This window comes from Pseudoliparis swirei, chromosome 2 (assembly GCF_029220125.1).
Source record: "Pseudoliparis swirei isolate HS2019 ecotype Mariana Trench chromosome 2, NWPU_hadal_v1, whole genome shotgun sequence".
NCBI classification, from domain to species: Eukaryota; Metazoa; Chordata; class Actinopteri; order Perciformes; family Liparidae; genus Pseudoliparis; species Pseudoliparis swirei.
In genome coordinates, this window is record NC_079389.1 from 8,872,535 (window position 1) to 8,892,668 (window position 20,134).

Consider the following 20,134-nt stretch of genomic DNA (forward strand, 5'->3'; position numbering starts at 1 on the left):
TTATAAGTGCCCTAACCTATGATTGCTTAAAAAACTTGTTCCAAAGATGCTTATATATATATATATATATTATTTATTTTTTTACAGAAAAAAAAAAGAAATTCAAGCGTGTGTCCCCATAAGCCGTTCCTTCTTATGCTTTATCAATAACACAGTGAATTAGATGCATAATGACACTCGACAGTCAACTCTCCCTGACGGCCAACATCGCTGCGACGACGCGTTCCTGTAGGTACATGCTGCACAACATCAGGAGAATACGTCCTCTTCTTACTCAGAAGGCGGCGCAGGTTCTGATCCAGGCTTTGGTCATTTCACGCCTCGACTACTGCAACTCCCTCCTGGCTGGTCTACCTGCTAAGGCCATCCGACCCCTGCAGCTCATCCAGAATGCAGCAGCTCGACTGGTCTTCAGCCTCCCGAAATTCGAGAGAGGGCGAGTGCAATCACTGGCACCGACAACTCACTGGCACCTCACTGGCAACTCACTGGCACCTCACTGGCAACTCACTGGCACCTCACTGGCACCTCAGTGGCAAGTCTGTGGCAAGTGCCACAGACTTGCATAGATAATGTATTTTTTTAGACTTACTTAAAATATGCAATACGATATTGCTGTACAATACTGCTGTACTATATTGAATATTGTTTTGCTACTACTACGTTTCACTTCGTAATATATAACACTTATATACCATGATATGTATAATGTACCCGCCTTTCTTTAATAATAAAAAATATATAATTATTTTTTTTACCATGTCATACTGTTATACCTCCATGAAATTCTCCTTTGAGGAGATGCCACTGTTAGTCTAAAGTTTAAGCACTGGCACTCAGTGACACTTGCCGGCACTTGCCATCAGTTGCCAGCAGTTGCCAGCAGATGCCACTACTAGTCAAAAAGTGCCACTACTAGTTAAAAAGTGCCACTACTAGTCAAAAGTGCCAGCAGACGGAGGGTCGGCCGCAGTGACGAGTCTGCGACGATTTAGTGACAAGCTTCACTGAAGTGCCCGGACAGCGGAAGAAATCACTTTCATGATCACAGAATGGAGGAGCTGCGGTTTAGCTAGATAGATAGATAGATAGATAGATAGATAGCTAAAATAGCTAGATACACAGATGGATATATATATATATATATAGTGTCTTTTGTAGACACTTACTTACAATATGCGATAGTGCTGTACATTACTGCTGTACTATATTTAATATTGTTTTGCTTCTACTACGTTTCACTTCGTAATATGTTGTAGCGACCCTGTGAAGTGGCTGTCAATCAAAGTGTGGCACCGTGCATGCTGGTCGAGGGGGCGTGCCTGTGATTGGCGGAGTAGAGGGAGGCGGTTAACCTGTCGGAAAACGGGAGTTAAGGGTGGTTGACGGGAACCGTTGTTGTTGACTTTCGACCTGCTAAGCTGAGAGGAACACGCTGTATGTGTTGGTGGATGCCCAATAAAGGGAGGATTAATAACGTCGTCCCGTCTCCGTGTCATCAGTGCCATAACGTCCGAGACGTTACAATATCATGGTATATAAGTGTAATAGATTACGAAGTGAAACGTAGTAGTAGCAAAACAATATTAAATATAGTACAGCAGTAATGTACAGCACTATCTTATTGCATATTGTCAGTAAGTGTCTACAAAAAGACACTAATTAATATATATATATATATTAATTAGTGTCTTTTTTATATATATACACACATCCATCTGTGTATCTAGCTATTTTAGCTATCTATCTATCTAGCTAAACCGCAGCTCCTCCATTTTGTGATCATGAAAGTGATTTCTTCCGCTGTCTGGGCACTTCAGTGAAGCTTGTCACTAAATCGTCGCAGACTCGTCACTGCGGCCGACCCTCCGTCTGCTGGCACTTTTTGACTAGTAGTGGCACTTTTAACTAGTAGTGGCACTTTTAACTAGTAGTGGCACTTTTAACTAGTAGTGGCACTTTTTGACTAGTAGTGGCATCTGCTGGCAACTGCTGGCAACTGATGGCAAGTGCCGGCAAGTGTCACTGAGTGCCAGTGCTTAAACTTTAGACTAACAGTGGCATCTCCTCAAAGGAGAATTTCATGGAGGTATAACAGTATGACATGGTAAAAAAAAAAATTATATATTTTTTATTATTAAAGAAAGGCGGGTACATTATACATATCATGGTATATAAGTGTTATATATTACGAAGTGAAACGTAGTAGTAGCAAAACAATATTCAATATAGTACAGCAGTATTGTACAGCAATATCGTATTGCATATTTTAAGTAAGTCTAAAAAAATACATTATCTATGCAAGTCTGTGGCACTTGCCACAGACTTGCCACTGAGGTGCCAGTGAGGTGCCAGTGAGGTGCCAGTGAGTTGCCAGTGAGGTGCCAGTGAGTTGCCAGTGAGGTGCCAGTGAGGTGCCAGTGAGGTGCCAGTGAGTTGTCGCTGAGTACTGGCACCGAGCGGCACTTGCCACAGACTTGCCACTGAGGTGCCACTGAGTGCCAGCGTCGCTAGGGGGATCTCGCCCCTACTGCGAAATTCACCCACACCACTCCGCTCCTCCGCTCTCTCCACTGGTTACCGGTGGCTGCTCGCATCCGCTTCAAAACACTGGTCCTGGCGTACCGTGCTCTAGACGGATCGGGCCCCGTCTACATCCGGGATATGGTCACACCGTACACCCCGGCACGTTCGCTCCGCTCGGCAACAGCCAACCGACTTGTGACTCCTGCACCTCGAGCTAATCACTCGAAATCCAGACTGTTTGCTGTCCCGGTTCCTCAGTGGTGGAACGAGCTCCCCACTGACATCAGGACAGCAGAAAGTCTCTACATCTTCCGTCGGAGACTGAAAACACACCTTTTCCGACTATATCTGGATTAAAACACAGATTAGCACTTCAGTGGCACTTAGATAGCACTTACTTATGGTACTTTTGTAGTTCGACTATGTTGAGGAAATGTTACTTCCTGTATTCTTGTTGTTCTTAGTTTGTACTCTAGGTTGAAATGCACTTATTGTAAGTCGCTTTGGATAAAAGCGTCTGCTAAATGACATGTAATGTAATGTAATAATGTTGTTGATGTTGTTGTGTTCCTGTTTTGCACCTTCCCAGTGACACATGAGAGGTGTGTGTCGTGCGATGATGATCACCGTCCTGTGAAGTGGAACGAGTCCCTTCCCTCATCCCATACTTCCTAAAACAAGGCAGGTCACGTGATATTCATGCCAACAACAGCCGTGTCATTCGTATCGACATGCCTCGTCGTCCGCAGAAGACCACGACTACTTGTAGCGGGTTTTAAAGTTTACTTGGCAAAAATGATAGGAGGGAAATTAGGAGTTAAGTTCCAATAAGAGGACGTGCCGGGTCTCCTTGGTTTCCTCTATTCTCTCCATTATTGCCGTCAAGTGAAGGCACGCCAAGCGGATTGTACGATTTATACACTACCGTTCAAAAGTTTGGGATCACCCAGACAATTTCGTGTCTTCCATGAAAAATCACACTTTTATTTATCAAATGAATATAAAATATAGTCAAGACATTGACAAGGTTAGAAATAATGATTAATATTTGAAATATTAATTTTGTTCTACAAACTTCAAGCTCAAAGGAAGGCCAGTTGTATGGCTTATATCACCAGCATAACTGTTTTCAGCTGTGCTAACATAATTGCACAAGGGTTTTCTAATCAGACATTAGTCTTCTAAGGCGATTAGCAAACACAATGTACCATCAGAACACTGGAGTGATAGTTGATGGAAAAGGGCCTCTATACACCTATGGAGATATTTCATTAGAAACCAGACACTTCCACCTAGAATAGTCATTTACCACATTAACAATGTAGAGAGTGTATTTCTGATTAATTTCATGTTATCTTTATTGAAAAAACAGTGCTTTTCTTTGAAAAATAAAGTCATTTCTAAGTGATCCCAAACTTTTGAATGGTAGTGTACATCATTGAGGAATGAGACCTGCTGCCTCCATTTTAAGAACATGTTCCAGTCGGTTCCCCAAGGGCCCATCACTGGCCCTCGAAGCACGTTAGTGTTTCATGGCTTCAGCGTCCATGTCGGCCCTTCACTTCTTTATTGTTCTCAAAGACCAGCATGAACCATGCGGCCACGTCCTTTATGGACACTCAGCATGATGTCATGTTCTTTGGGAATGTGGTGGCTATAGCAGTCGTACAGTTGAGTTTGTATTCTACAGTTTGTATGTGTGTGTGTGGGGGGGAGCACATTTTAAGGCACCTGGGGGCAGCAAAAACATTGACACATCATATTGATTGTAGTCACTTTAAATGAGAATTATAAAAGAGATTTAGTCTTTGATCACATTCCTGACTGTGAAGAACTTTTTTCGAGAGTCACATATTTCTCAAAGGGGAGGGAGGGATGTGTACTCTTTAAGAAAATAATATTTCACCATTTACACTTTATTTTGATCAATCACGGGCAGCAATATGCACGGTGACCAGGGTAGGAAATTTACATATTTTTTAGGGGGCAACTTTTGCCCCCAGTGACTGACATCCAGGGGCATTGAAAAAGAAATTGGGGGGCACTTTTGAAACTTGTGAAATAAATAACATTTAACCTTTGTTCAAAAATAATAAATCTACTTATTTAGTCTCACAGTATATGAGCAATTGTCATAAAAATGGCAAGAATAAGACTATGAGCCAGTCATCTACAGCTTCAAAATGTTTTCTTAGAACACAAAACAAACAGAAAACATAAATCATATTCAATGTTATTCTTATTTCTTTGTGGTTATTTATTGTTATTAAATTTTTTAAACAACTATTAAAAATGATAACTTATTTCTTTCTTTTTTTATCATTTAAAATTATATTTATTTATTTGTGTGTGTGTACAGTACAGGCAATACAGATATGACATACACAACAAAGAACAAAAGGCTATTCAATTATCATAATTATTAGAGGAAATGTGTTTAGTTTGTTGCCCCTCTCCTCGTGATAACAGGAGAGAAACTTGATTTCTTACGGGCAGTTTTGCCCTTTGCCCTGGTGTACTTCTGACATACAATCAAACATGGCTGTTTCTCTTCCTCCGATTGTCTGGCATGCAAACGAGGCCCATACCTGTGGATCCGTTGCTCCAACTGGCCCCTCCTCTCAAGAGAAGTCTGTAAGGTGAGCCACTTGGAACTCAGACCGCTTTGTTATTTACCTTGACAGCAGACACATCTCTCCCACAGGAAGAGGAATGGAATAAGCTGCTGCGTGCTGCTTGTTCAGAGCTCTCGGTGGACCGCTACCTGCAGCTCGACACACGATGGAAAAGAAAGGAAATGCTTGTGAACCTCAGGAGAGTAACACAGGCAGTGAAAGGTGAGCTTATGTTGGTATTGTGTCTTCCTCTTTGTCAGTAATGGTTGTTAATCGTATTCTTGACTCCCTGTTATTTACATCAGCTTCTTTCCTCGTCAAACTCTTCATATTTGCACTTTTTTGTTTCGCTGAAACATGCAAAGCTTTTATTAAAAAGCTACCGAGCTCAGTGGAATATCATAAGAGTTGTTACGTGGACTATACATCCTCTGAGGTTATTTGTTCTTATAGCTTTGAACGTTCCTCCCCTACTAATCCCACTTGAAAGTCATTTTAAACTGAGTAATCATCCAGGCCGGGGCATTTGATCTCCCGGCTACAGAAACCCGACCTCTTGGGGCGAGAGAGAAGGGTGGGGAGGAGGAAAGTGACTCCAGCTGTCAGCTGCTTCTTCACAGGTGTGCATTGTGCACCTATAGGTCATTCATGTGTGTGTGGATGTTTACCTCGGCAGGGTCGACCCCTATGGCTTCGAGAGGCGTCACGATTTTGAGTCCTACAAGGAGATGATGAACGAGTACGTGACCGTCCTCAACCGGAGGTCGATGAGATGGTCCAAGCTCCTTCAAGAGAAACCCCACGTTGAGAAGAACCTGACAGGTAGCGTCTTCTGGGGCCTTTAGTGTGTGTGTGTGTGTGTGTGGGGGGGGGGGGGGGGGGGGTCTCTCAGGGTAGGAAATGTTTTTCTGAGGGCACAATTTTTGCCCCCACTGTCTGCAACTTCTGAAACTTGTGACATAACATTTAACCTTTATTCAAAAGTAATAAATACACTTATTTAGGCTTACAGTATATGAGCAATTTTCATAAAAATGGCAATAATAAGACTATTAGGCAGTAGTCTACGGATTCAAAGTGTTTTATTAGATTTTTTAAACAAAAACAAAAATGGAAAACCGACAATCCTATTCAATTTGATTCTTATTTCTTTGTGGTTATTTCTTGTTATAACATTTTTTAAACGACTATTAACCATTGTCACTAATTTCTTTCTTTTTTATAATTCAAAATTATATGTATTGATTCTTTTTGTGTACCTACCTAGTACAGGCAATACATATTGGACACAAAACAAAAAGCTATTAAATTATCATAATTATTAGAGGACATTATGGGGGCATTTTGTGCCCCTCTCCTGGTGATATCGGGGCAAAATTATCATTCTTAGGGGCAATTTTGCCCTTTGCCATCGTGTATTTCCGACACTGGTCTCTCTCGTTCTGTGACGTTAATGATAAAAACCTTCTTTTTTCTTTGGGGGGGGGAAGTGAAAAGGTATGTGCGGAAAGGTGTGCCCAATGAGCACCGTGCCAGGGTTTGGATGGCAGCCAGCGGCGCACAGGAGCGACTGGAGGACAACCGGGGCTATTACCAGTCTCTGCTGGCCATGGAGCACGACACCCGGCTGGAGGAGAGCATCCACACAGGTGACACTGCAACGCCTTTGACACACATGCTTAACCCAAAATAATCAATTCAGAATCAGAATCAGAATCAGAAACAGGTTTATTGCCAAAGAATGTTCATATTAAAAAAACACAAACAAACGAGGAACTTTTTTTGGCGGAAGGTGCAAGAATCGCACCAAGACACCGAGGCGCCAGTGTCCTGGTAGTGTGTCAGCATCACCAGTGCGGAGACATTTGAATAGAACAGTCATTGTTCGATCCGCACTCACGCCGTAACTTATCATAAGAAGTCTCGTCTTGTCATGTTCGGGCAGACATGCATCGGACCTTCCCCGACAACGTCCTCTTCCGGGGCAAAGCGGCCCCGAGCCTGCAGAGGGCTCTGTTCAACGTGCTGCTGGCCTACGGACACCACAACCCCGCCGTGGGGTACTGCCAGGTGAACACGCCACGCCTGTTCGCCTCAGAGGACAGGACGGGCTGATCCCATGTCGAGGAGCGTAAACATGACAGACGTACAGTTACACGTCTTCCCAGAAAGGCCTGTGTGTGTGTGTGTGTGTGTGTGTGTGTGTGTGTGTGTGTGTGTGTGTGTGTGTGCGTGTGCGCGTGCGTGTGCGTGTGCGTGCGCGTCAGTAAGTCAATTATATCACCGCCGTCTCTGTTCGTGTCAGGGCATGAACTTCATCGCGGGCTACCTCGTCATCATCACCAAGGATGAGGAGAAGTCCTTTTGGCTCATGGATGCGTTGCTGGGCAGAATGCTCCCAGGTAGTTTTTTTTATTTTTTATCATTTTAAATGCTCACACACACACACACACAGTTACGGGCTTTATTATGATTGTTTTTCTGTTTGATTAACTACATCATTACAAGGTAACTGAAGTCAGTGTACCATTTTAAAATGAGGTTGGTTGGTGTGTAGGCTATGTGTGAGTGAGTGAGTGGTGAGTGAGTGAGGAGTGAGTGACTGAGTGATCGATCCAAGTCCCAAGAAGAGGTCTCCTCAGACAACAATCAGCTGTTGGTGACCCGAGGTGGTGCGGGGTCTTTATTGAATTAAAACTCGAAAAAAATGGCAAATAAAGCAATGAAACAACATGATAGACATTAAAATATACGACAGAATAATGCGTGATGAGGTAGAAAGTGTGTGGGCTCAGCCAGAGGCAGCATGTGTGTCACGAGGAGCAGCAGCACCGAGTCACTGAACACGAGGCACACGTTCCTGTTTATGAGAGGAAGGAACATAAGATCCATAAGATCCTCTTTTATTACTTCTTTGACCCGATAACTTTATTTTATTATGTTCCACTTGAAGCAGCGTGTAGGACATTGATGTCTTACGTAAATATGCAGGTAATATTTGTAATAATGACGAGATAAGAGTTGAATAGCTCTGGCTCTCGAGCCCCTAGTTGTAATATAAAAGGCTGAAATTAATCCGATCAAATGATTCAGGACAAACGGCAAGATGACATATTTAGATTTGATCTTAGAGATACATTTATTTTTCTAAGCCAGTTAACAGCCAATATGACTGGTGCACTCAGAGAGACAGTAAACTCATCTACTTAGTGGATGTGCAGACTTCTACCACCCGGCCATGATGGGCCTGAAGACCGACCTGGAGGTTCTGGGGGAGCTGGTGAAGGCTAAAGCTCCTGCAGTGGGCCAGCTCATGGCCCAGTACCCCGGCATATGGACCCTGCTGGTGTCCCGCTGGTTCATCTGCCTCTACATTGACACACTCCCAATTGAGGTACGGCCAAGTTCGGGAGAGACAAATGAGTTCAGCATGGTTTTTTTACAGACATCCATTTTGGGTTGTTTTTCTTCTTGCAGACCGTTTTGCGAGTGTGGGATTGTCTGTTCTACGAGGGCTCCAAGGTTCTGTTCCGCGCTGCTCTGACTCTTATCATCCACCACCAGCCGGAGATCCTTCGAGCGCGCTCTTTGAGCGACGTGTGCGAGTGCTTCCGACAAATCACCTGTGGAGCTTTCACTCTAGACTGCCACGCCTTCACGCAGGTGCGAGGAGAAAAGTGAATTAAGGCTGCAACTACCGACACTTCAACATGTGAACCCAAATATGCAGTTTACTATCACAACGACAAAGTGAGAAGGCTGGAACCCATTTATAAAGGAAGGGCCATAGAAAATGCTCATAATTCTTGCATTTTTATAGATTATAGACCGCTGGAATGAAAAGCCGTGTTCATAAAGAGGCCAGTTTGTGATGGTTGAGGTGTTTACATGCAGATTAGGAGTTTGGGCCCGGCGCGTCGCCGTGTAAATGTCTTAAGAGAGATAATCCTGAACCGTAGTCAATGGTGACATTCTCTCAAACTCTTGTTTTCAGAAAATCTTTACAGAACCTGGGATCCTGTCGATGGCAACGATCGATAAGCTCAGAGAGAAATGTCGACAACGAATAGTGGCGGAAGAATCTGGAAGGCCATAAAGTTTTGGCTCCGTCATTCAACCCATTTGACTGGATTACTTCACCTGGCCGAGTTCATCCCGGGTCAGAAAGTACCATCAGGAACAATTCTCTACCAGCGATGGGAGCGCTGCTGGCTTTTGGATTAGCTCGAGTCATCAGTTTCATACACACTCAAGAATTATGTTTGTTTTTTAACCTCATCTCCCGGTCCACGTTCTGCAGAACATTCCAGCTTCTAGATGAAGATCAAACCTGATACTATGCACTATACTACTTTGCAGTAGTTTGGAAGTAAAATATTCAGTTTTTACATTATTTATCTGTGAGAAAAGAGAATATATGACTGTTCAAACCTTCCTCTTATCTTTCTGAAGTAAAATCTGATGTCCCAATGTACAGAACTTTGTGTTTCACCTTTTGTTGTTAACAGAAAGATAATAATTGGTCTAATCGTTTCCGTGTTCGAGCTCAACTCAAAACTGCCTCTGGCAACAAAACAGAGAAGTGGTAGTTCTGTTACATTGTGGTTGCCCGGGGGCAAAACAATCAAACACCAAGTTAGTCAAACACCTTTCCTTCATTTACAACAGAAACTGTGTCAAGTAATACAAAACAGTTATTATAGTCGTAGAGTGGTTCACACCCACAGGACGTAAAACCTGTCACATACACACATATAATATATACAATACATCTATTTAATTTAATTATATTTATTTTAACCCACATTACTTTATCAAAGATCAAACAAACATTATTACATTAACTTTGTTAAAATCTTTTTCACAGTTGACAGGTGGTTCTCCACTGGTCTGGGTAGTGGTTCTCCACTGGTCTGGGTAGTGGTTCTCCACTGGTCTGGCTTTGGGACGCACTATCACCCCTGAATGACAAGCTGAGACCTAAATCGAGGGATATTTTTAACTTCTCAAATGTATTTAATGAAAAGATGTTGCAGTTTGAACCTGAGTGTTCAGAATATCACAGTATGCACAACACAACTATTTAGTAATATTCCCTTTTACAGTCAATTATGAACCAACAAGTGAATCTTAAGGACACAAGAATGCCGTCACATAAAATGACGTGGCGGGCCGCATTTGGCCCGCGGGCCATGAGTTTGACACGTATGTTCTAATCTATGCCACACCTGCCATAAATATCATGATACTGATACAATACCATAAAACAGTACCATAAATACGATCCTGGTATATTTATCTATAATAGTAATAAATAAAATATCTGTATGGTTCACTTTTACCAACTTTTCAACACTTAACAAATGGCAGTATTATTAGTATTAGCCTACAAGATATTAATGAAACTACATGGAGCCATCATAGCATTGATTATCACTATGAGACTGTTAGTCTGTATCTGACCAGATGATACAGAGTTCATCAGGATGAGCAGCTGGAGAGTTACGGTAACAGAACTTTACAGACTGAACTTAAACATTTCACTTCTGGCATCTTTTTTAATTTTTATTTTTAAAGCCGAAAATTCCGCCACTTAACGGCACTCGCTGCGTAGTGTGCGCAGACAGCTCGACACGGAGCAGCGCGTGCGCTCTGATCGCTCTTTTAATGAAGTATCGATACTAAAAATATGCTAAATCACATCGCTCTTAACGTACGGGTACTTTGTTAGCATCGCTCCACCGTGCAGCGTGACAGCAGCAGATAGCGGGCTAACATTCAAGCTAACCTAAACCACCAAACGCTGAAGACATCTTGACGCTGATTGGCCGAGACGCGACACGTGCCCATCAAAGATGTTCTATTGCGAAAAGCACCACTCCACATTTTCTCCGTGTCCCACTCCAATCTCATAAACGCCGGCCGGCCAATTGACCCCCCCCCCTTCCCCCAAAACAAAAACTCTTCGGATCTACACGATTCACGTCAGTCACCTATTTTGGTTTCAAAACGGCGAATTTCGCCGAAAGGTGAGGGATTCTCATGCCTGATATAAACTTGTAAAAAAAATTTAAAGTAAATTTATATATATAATAAATGTTCTGTAAAAGAATTATGTACTTTTTCAAAGACTACATTTATTATTAATATATATATTAAATAGTACATTTATTCTTTTTACAATAATGTAATTAGGCATTTGATACAGAAAAAAGAAGAAAAAGCAGCTAAAACTACAACGCATTTCCAGAATTGAATTTAAAATGCATTGTGACCGTGTACCTTCACGCTATGGAGTCCAAACAAAGCAGGAACCGGTCGGACAGCCGACGAGCCGTATGCAGGCCGAACAAACAGTCAAACAGGCTGGTTCATTCACTTTTATTGACCGCTCTTTTAGAAAACTGCTGAAACTAAATAAATTCAAACATGATTAAATCACATGGACATTTAGATCAGGGAGGATAAAACATATTAAAAACAAACAATGCAACGGTAAAGGAAGGTTATGTGGCAGCACACGGCGTCAGGGAGTGAGTACCTCTGTGGTATTGGCTTTACTTTCATCCCAGTTGGTTACAGCTGGGAAGGCACTGATGAATACTGACCAGATTATTTTGGCCTCTTTAATCCCGACAGGAAGCCATTTGAGAAACTTCTGTGCAATGTTCTCCCCTTCAGCAAGCAAAACCCCGAGAGGGGCCACATTCAGGGGGAAAGAACAAAACCACCCAGTGGATTTTTAACACTTACAGATTATTACACTTTACAGTGGCGCCCTGAGCTTTTTCATCCACCGACGCAAACTGAAGTTTTTTAAGATGGTTTGATTGCAACTCCCGTTTTGTGCAAACATTGTAACAGAGTCCCAGAGAGGGGCTACGACCACCAATCATGTCATTTGACATTTTGGGAAATTCAGGTGTGCCGAGAATTGGAGAACATTGATGAAAGCTGATAAAAGGGTTACTCGTGTCTCTACGGAAATTATGACAAGACAGCCAGGAGACAGTTAGCTCAGCGTAAAGACTGGCTAAAACATGGCCGTCAGCAACTCCCAATGCGTACAAAGTGGTTCAACTTCAGCCTTTGTACAGATTAAACTAACAAAATACAACATGTACATCAGTGACTGTTAGTCTTTGTGCCAAGTTAACAGCCAGCTGAGTGTAGAATACTGTTGGCGAATATCTGCTCAACAAACCCTCAGCGAGAAATCAAATGAGCACATTTCCCATAAATTAAGTGAAAAGGCCAAAACACAATTATCTTAGAGTTGAAAACTGCTTGTGCAATGAGTCGAGTACCTTGAAGAGGGACACAGCAACACTAATCCCACAGAACTAAAGACATTGCTAAATGCATCTCGACTCCATAGTGGACGCCAGGATTTAGGTTCCTGTGATTTTAGTCATAAACAGAAATTCGGCAAACTTGGGCTGAATGTTGAGTTGCAAAAACAAAAACTAAATAAAAAACACATCTTTACTTTCTAAAGTGGATTAAGTAACAGACAAAATGATTCCCTTCACAATAGCAAACCTCATTTAGGGAAAGACCACAAAATAGCCGCCGCCCAAAAGCCCGTGAGCAATAAGTAATGCGACGGTAGCTTTCCTCTCAAATCACACAGTCCCTCAAAATTCCTTTCACAGAAATCATAAATACTACAATTGGAGAACTTTCGTGGACTCTGCTCAACATCCACCCCCCCAGTCACTTAGTACCAGTAGGTTTCTTCCCCCCCTCATTTCATCACAATCTCCAAACAAAGCCCCTCAGTTCAGAAAGAGCCTATCAACCTCCTCAAAGTGATAACGACTAGTGTTACTGATGAGGGCAAAGAACAGCACACACACAGAGATGAAGGAGGATGAAGGGCGATACAGGGACAGGGTGGTTAAGTCTCATAAAACAGTGGTTAATCTTAAAGGGTGGGATAGCTCGCACTGGCCTCCGGGAAGATGAGAGCGCCGCGTGACCTCAGATGGTCTGGTATCCAGCTTGGCTCCTCTTCCGACCGATGAAGTAAGCCAAGAGCACGATGAGGACGAGACCGGCTAAAGCTGCTCCGACTATGATGGGGATCAACATGTCGTCCTCATCCAACTGGCATACCTCGGCTGAGAGGGGGAAAGCGCCAGAGGGGACGAGTTAAAGTGAGAACGCGGATTCATTTCATATCGCTTCGACCAGACGGCGCGTTTACCTGCTCCGAACTGATCTCCGGTGAGGCCGAATGGCTGCACCTGCAGCTGGAAGGTGTTGACGGACCAATCCGGGGCCAAGCGCAGAGTTTGCTTCTCGTGGCACATGTACGAGAACCCGAAGGTGCCCCGCAGCTCGTCCAGACCGGAGTTATTGGCTGACAAGGGCTCTACAGCAGGGCGGGATTACCGGGGAAGAGAAGTCAAACAAAAGTAATGCAGACGAGATACTAAATGAGGAGAGGGAGAACAGATTGAGAATACATTTAGAGAAGGACGACGGTAGACAGGATTACATTTTTTTTTTTACGTCAGCTGATTTTCAACCGTAATTGCGTCCATAAATAAAACTATTCAGTTACATTTCGACGACAAAGAAACCACACAGTGGATACTCCTTTTTTTTTTTTTTTTTTTTTTAAGAGTAAAATATTTATGACTACGGCTGTAACCATCCCAAAAAGGCTTCCCTCATTAGGTTTACTGTATAAACATATAATAACCTGTTTTGTATACATTTTAAAAGAGAGATAACGCGAGTCAACGTGAGCCGTGGAGGTGGAACCGATTAATTTAGGCCTCTGACTCAATTTCCAAAACAAAAATATGCATCGGTAACATGTGAGAGCTTGCATGTAAACAATGTAACCCCATACGGTAGTTACCATGGAAACAGGGTGGTCCGATGCTCACCTTTCATGTCTGGCCAGTCTGCTGACAGAGACACTTCACTCAGGTGGTACTTATTGGACGTGGTATTCTGGAGAGAAACAGCAAGAAAGTCAGCAAGTGAAGAGAGTTTAGCTCGAGCTCCATCTGCCACCTAGTGGCGATGTCATGAAGTACAAGTTGTGTGTACATGCGTTGTTAATTGAATATGTGGCCGCTGCATCAGCTGTCCATCGTTTAGTTATACCGCTGGATTTTATGATCACCATCAGATGAGCATCGCGGTGTTCGTGACAAGAGATATACTTCCTAATTAAATTCACACGCTACGGGGGGGAAGGGGGGGGGGGGCAGTGCGGAGAACTTCACACATTACAAAAGTATGTGTAAATGTTTACGTTACGGTTATGCAATGGGAGAGTTCAGGGTTTTTCCTGCATCGAGAAAATGTGGGCGCGCGCCTAAGGCGTTTTCCCGAACGCCTATGACAAATCCCGAGCACCTAAGGCAAAAAAAGATGATGATGGAAAAAAAAAAAACTGTGTTCATCACGTGCATGTCAGCGAATATGTTCTCAATAGTATGTTTCAAGTAGGCTACAGCCGAACCCTCGTTCTGTTTTGATCAATAGTAATCGAGTTGATAAGCGTGTCTTCTTGTCTGATCAATACGAGACTGTGAGGTGAATGGACAGAGCGGCCAGCTGCTGATCACTCAACAGTGCACAAACACACCTGGACACACCTGGACTATTGTCATTGTCAATCTATTAGCCTATCTATTTTAATCTAAAGTGGAAGCAAAATGATTTCCTCAAGCATTGCCTCCATTATTTATGTGAAAAAAAGAAAAAGAAATACATAGATGTCTGCTAATTACGGTGACATGGTAATATAGACCAAAACATTTCTTTGGGAGCACCGAAGACCCATTTTGACCCAGGAAAAACCCTGGAGTTGTGTGTGTTTCTGCACAGATGGCGCAGACCGTGGCAGGGAAAAGGAATGGCTGGTAGGCCCTGATAAAGAGGTTCTCTTTAAATGTGCATGGACACACTGTCACACAGAAGCGCCATGAACTACACGAGGGTTAAACCGATTGAGTCAGCGTGGTCAGTTTCATAAAACAAGGTCCCTGAAAGCACCACCGTTTTCACTCTGAGGAGACGGGAGCCTTCAGCTGCTTCACGTGAAGCTCGGTGGCTCCCAGGAGGAAACGTGTTGTCACGAGTCTTTGAACTCAGAGAGGAAATCCATCATATGATGACATGCGTCATACAGGACAGTACAATTGAATTTGTACACATATTATTCTGCAAAGAGGAGGTGGACTCTGTTTATCATTTATTTTATTTAATATACTTTTTGGAGTCAAATGTATTAAATTATAATTATTAACTTGCAGGTAAGTTTTCTGGTGAATAATTTGATGAAATTGGCCTATCTCAGTGACATATTTGGAAAGCTGAGTTAATTAAATCTTCATCTTTCAGGCAGAGAGCAGCAGCTTCCTCAGCTGCAGACCAGGTTTCACTGAAGCTGAGATGTGGGTCAGGAGACTTGATCAAGAATGTTGATTCCTTTGAGAATCTGAGGGAATTTAAACAAATTCTGATACAACTTGATGCCTCACACATATCTGCACTAATTTAGTTTTGCATCGGTTGCACGTTATCGTTTTGAAAAGATATTTAGTGTAATTTTGTGGGGCGCGACAGAAAAAGATTTAGAACCACTGATCTACAGTCAGTTTAAAAACCCCAAGTATTAGGTGAAAGGCGCAAATCATCTTAAATAAATAGTTACATTTGTCAAAACACTTCTATTGGTTTACATGTGCTGAAAGCACCGTACTCACTCGTAGCTCCTCCGACAAGCTTTCTCTGTATTAGAGATGCATTTTAGGAACTGGGATGTATTTTAAGATAAAGTCACTAAGATTGAGTCGGGGGGTCACGAGTCAGAATCATTTACTAGAGGACAGAGGAATCGAGATTGCACGGAATAAGGAAATGAGAAAGAACCACAGTAACTCACCAGAGTGAAGGTAAAGGTGAGGTTGGTCTTCTCTGCATCTGTTGAGAGCTGCAGGGAGGCTCTGTCCGAGTCACACGATCCAGAGGTCTTTGTCAAATTGGGCTGAAGGTTCACAACATCCTGCACTGTCTGTAAATGAATAAGAGTTCACATTTAGCATTTCAAACTTGTTTATGCGTCTGTATTTTTTAGCTCCAACTACATTCAGACAGCCGTTTGGGGATTTATATTTAGGCACCTTATTTTGGGAGAGAGAGTTGAAGGAGATGTTGAGCTGGAGACCCATGGATGCCAGTAAACAGGCAGTACCGTTGCTTCTGGTGACCGTGTAGTGTCCTTCCTCAGGTCTTCCGGGGTCTTTGTGCGGCGCAGTCGTGGGCGGGGCAACTGTGGCGAAGCCCTGGTGCAGGACGACAGCTGCAAAAAGTATTCAGTTGTGAGTCTAGTGAATATCAAATAAATAGGATCATAACCAACTAAATCAAACACTTCTAAATGGCCAAATAAGTAAATGATTGAGTCACATCAGGTACCACAGATACCACCTCAGATTTGAAATCTCTATTTTAAATAAGACACAAGATTATTCTTTCCATGTTTCCCTCTTGATCCTGCTCTCTCCCACCTGGACTACGACCGGTCGTGATGGCGGAGGAGACGTTCCTCCAGCCCTGAACCCAACAGACTGGACTCGGACGGCGTGATGTCGGTTTGTCTGTGACCTTCGGTAACGGGTAACTCCTGGTGATAAACCCGGTGGCGACTCACCTAACACCAGCTGTAACGTCACTCCCAGGCACCACGACTGGACGCCGCCGACGCGCGTCATGTTTTCTCCGGTTGCTCTCGGGTCCTCACAACGACAGTTAGCTCGCGTGGCTAGCTGCTGTTAGCTGTTATGCTAAGTTCTGCTAACGTCACCGTAACGGCGGCGGGGAGATAAATACGAGTCACGCGCTCTGAACAGTTGAGATGACGAAGGGCCGCTGTCCGACAAAAAACACCCACGACCGGTTCGGCTGACGACTTCTAACGGGTCATGTTTGCCTCTCCGAGACGTGAGGGGTAATTCAGCTCGTCTTCTCGCACGTTATCCACAGCGCGATCACGTGACGCGGCTTTAAGAAACACCCAGGAAGTCACGTGCTGAGCAGCAGACGCAAACACACACGCGCGCGCGCGCCCTGCTCATTACCTTCGCATTGAAAATGCGGAAGGTTATGTTTTGATCGCCGTGTATTTATTTATTTATTACCTTCGCATTTAAAATGCGAAAGGTTATGTTTTGATCGCCGTGTATTTATTTAATTATTTATTTGTTTGTATGTGTGTTATTCGCATAACAACAAAAGTTTTAAACCGAATCGCATGACATTTGGTGCGATGATTGGTTATTATCCGGGGACCATTTGATTAGATTTTGGGATCAATCGGGTCAAAGGTCAAGGTCATGGAAAGGTCAAAATCTTCTTTTTACCATAGCGTGGTCAATTTGTATCCAATTGGCATGCAACTAATGCCAAAATGTTCATAATTCAATGCCCAATCTTGTGATATGTGAAGGTATGCGCTCTACCGAGTGCCCATTCTAGTTAAAACATGTATTTACGAGTTACGACACTAACATGCCTTACTCCAGTGACGTCACAGTACACGATGTGTGTACTGTGCTTAATACGCAATTGGATGTGCATTACTTGAGTACTTATACTTTATACTTATACTTTATTCAGTTATTTAACACCACACAAGCAGTTAGTAATAACCTTTCAGATGAAGATTTTTCATAAAGGAAAAAAAAGAATGTCTCTAAAATATGAGTGCCTCCCAAAAATTGTGTCTTGCTATTAATCATCATCTGGATCTCTTTGTCATGTTTCAGATGTTTAGTAGTTGTTAGCAGCTCTGCTTGAAACTGTAAACATCTCACATGGTTTCATTTGGATAATCGTTCAAGGCCTTTTATTGATTGTGTCACCAATTAATCCAAAACAGATTTACCTTAGGTCAAAACTGACAAGCTGCCGCTTATATGTAAATAAATAAAAATTAACTCCACCTCGGTCAGCAGTACAACACCGCTCCAACTGATGCATCAATTAATCTAATAATGTCACAGATTAAATGTCAGTCCACGCCACTTAAATGAGTACTCCTCCGTTTAATCTGCTATTTTAAAGACTGTCTTTTTACTTCAAGGTTAAGGATGTAGAAGGTGGTGACATTGAGCAGTGAGGTTGAAAATTGCAACAGAGGGGAACTTTTCTGAAAATTGTCTTTTGATTTTAGAGACACACCCAGAAATGTGTCCGTTGAGGTTTTCAGGAGATCTGAAGTGTCTCTGAAAAAACACAAGTCTATTATACGCAAAATATAAACACACTTCTTAATTTAATATTCTATTCATGTCAATAGATCCCTAAATGATACACACTGTTTCTTTAAGTACGATTTTAAAATGCTGACGTTAAAGAAAAAGTGCAACCAATTTCAGATCGAGAGGATTTTTGGGGACAAACAGACATTTTTATTATTATTCTTCATTTACAGCAATTCTTCAGGTTCTTGCTTCTCAGCGTGTTTTTAATACTTTATCTATTGTGTTACATACCAGTTCATTATAGCAAGGTATTTAAGATTATATATGTATTATATCCATACATTATCGTTAGTTTCAAGGACAATGACGCCCTCTTGGTTGATCTGATTTACTCACAGCAGCCAGGAGCTTCAAGGTGGGCGTCTTATTAAAGGCCCCCGAGGTCAGACCTCAGTCAGAAGCCCCTGAAACTTTTACACACACATGTAAACATGAAGTCTGCTCTCTGCAACTTCACCTGACCTCTTACCTCAAGGTTCAACCGTCTCTGTCACAGATCAGTGTGATTATGCAACCGGAGACGGACACAACTCTCCGCAAAGTGCAGAGGTCTCATCTCGGTAACCTCTTCCTTTACACAGACACACACGCACATTTAAGTTTCATGGGGGTCAACTCATCTTCTCACCTTTTTAACACTTACTTAAACAAACTGTTACCATGCTGCAAATGTAAAATCAATCTTTTTGCTGATACACTCAGCGTTTTGTATACCTCACAACCGATTGCATCTGATTTCATGATAACCTGCGGTTTAGACTTCATGCCACATTTCAATCCAGGCCTGTGACACGCTGCAGTCTCAAAGTGTGTTCATCCCTGTGAGTAGCTTGTAAACTTGATGCAATGTACCTCTAAAAGGTTATAAAGTATCACAATTACCTATAATATTACTTTGTCGTCTATTATATAAGCTCTAGTACGACTAATTTCACAATTTATAATACAAACTATTTATTTAACCCTACTTTAGTATAACCAATATAAGCACAAATAACTGCATAACACACTATAATGTAGATGTGAGAAGATATAAAGACATTAAAGGTTTACTTTTGTTTTTAGCCACTATTATTAATAAGAGGTTGTGTAAAGTAAGTTTGATGACACAGCATATACTGTAATGTAGCATAATGAACAGTATCTTTAAAACATGTACTGGTAGTTAATTCATGTTTAAAAATGTAAAGGAACTCACAATGAAACACTTAAATAAGATAAAATAAGATAATATAAAACAAAATAATCCTTTATTAGTCCCACAGTGGGGGCATTTCATGATCACAGCAGCGGGTGCACATTAGAGCATTAATAAAAATAAAAATAAATGATACAAATAAAAGATACAAATAAAACTCAATAACGATACTAAATACCAATACTAAAATACTACATATACAGAGGAAACAAAATATATACACAAGGCAGTGACCAAAGTAAATTTCCAGCAGGTTAAAGTGAAAATAAAGTGCTGAGTGTGCTAAAATTGTGTCTTCTGAATGCGTTTAACTACATTGCAGTGTGTTATAACCATTTAGTCATTTATTTCTACTGCTTGTTGAACAGAGGGAACAACTGTGCGGGTCCATTTGAGACATTTGATTGTTGATGTAAACGTGTTCTAATCTAGAGGGCGATCAGAGCCAGAGGAGTGTATCAGTGATGCTCAGATTAGCCGGGCGGGACACATTTTGGGGGAAA

The 20,134-nt window shown here is 42.2% G+C and overlaps 2 protein-coding genes across 6 annotated transcripts in view; one reads left to right on the top strand and one right to left on the bottom strand.

The window, feature by feature from the left end:
• LOC130205519 (growth hormone-regulated TBC protein 1-A-like) overlaps window positions 1-10,475 on the top strand; it is a 158,349-nt gene extending 147,874 nt beyond the window's left edge. The window contains exons 2-10 of one of the 5 annotated variants that reach the window (XM_056432970.1): window positions 2,918-3,211; window positions 5,235-5,363; window positions 5,818-5,963; window positions 6,632-6,790; window positions 7,087-7,211; window positions 7,447-7,543; window positions 8,363-8,535; window positions 8,619-8,804; window positions 9,136-10,475. In XM_056432970.1, the coding sequence (XP_056288945.1) occupies window positions 5,308-5,363; window positions 5,818-5,963; window positions 6,632-6,790; window positions 7,087-7,211; window positions 7,447-7,543; window positions 8,363-8,535; window positions 8,619-8,804; window positions 9,136-9,237 (1,044 nt within the window). In that variant the 5' untranslated portion in view covers window positions 2,918-3,211; window positions 5,235-5,307 and the 3' untranslated portion in view covers window positions 9,238-10,475. The other 4 variants (XM_056432941.1, XM_056432960.1, XM_056432950.1 and 1 more) reach the window with 4 other exon arrangements.
• Window positions 10,476-11,507: 1,032 nt separating this feature from the next.
• lamp1b (lysosomal associated membrane protein 1b) lies at window positions 11,508-17,148 on the bottom strand. Its single transcript, XM_056433021.1, has 6 exons — window positions 16,822-17,148; window positions 16,292-16,470; window positions 16,054-16,182; window positions 14,042-14,108; window positions 13,351-13,518; window positions 11,508-13,264 (listed from the first exon to the last, which is right to left on the bottom strand). The coding sequence occupies exons 1-6, from the start codon at window positions 16,880-16,882 to the stop codon at window positions 13,125-13,127; spliced, it is 744 nt and encodes a 247-aa protein (XP_056288996.1). The 5' UTR covers window positions 16,883-17,148; the 3' UTR covers window positions 11,508-13,124.
• Window positions 17,149-20,134: the final 2,986 nt, after the last annotated feature.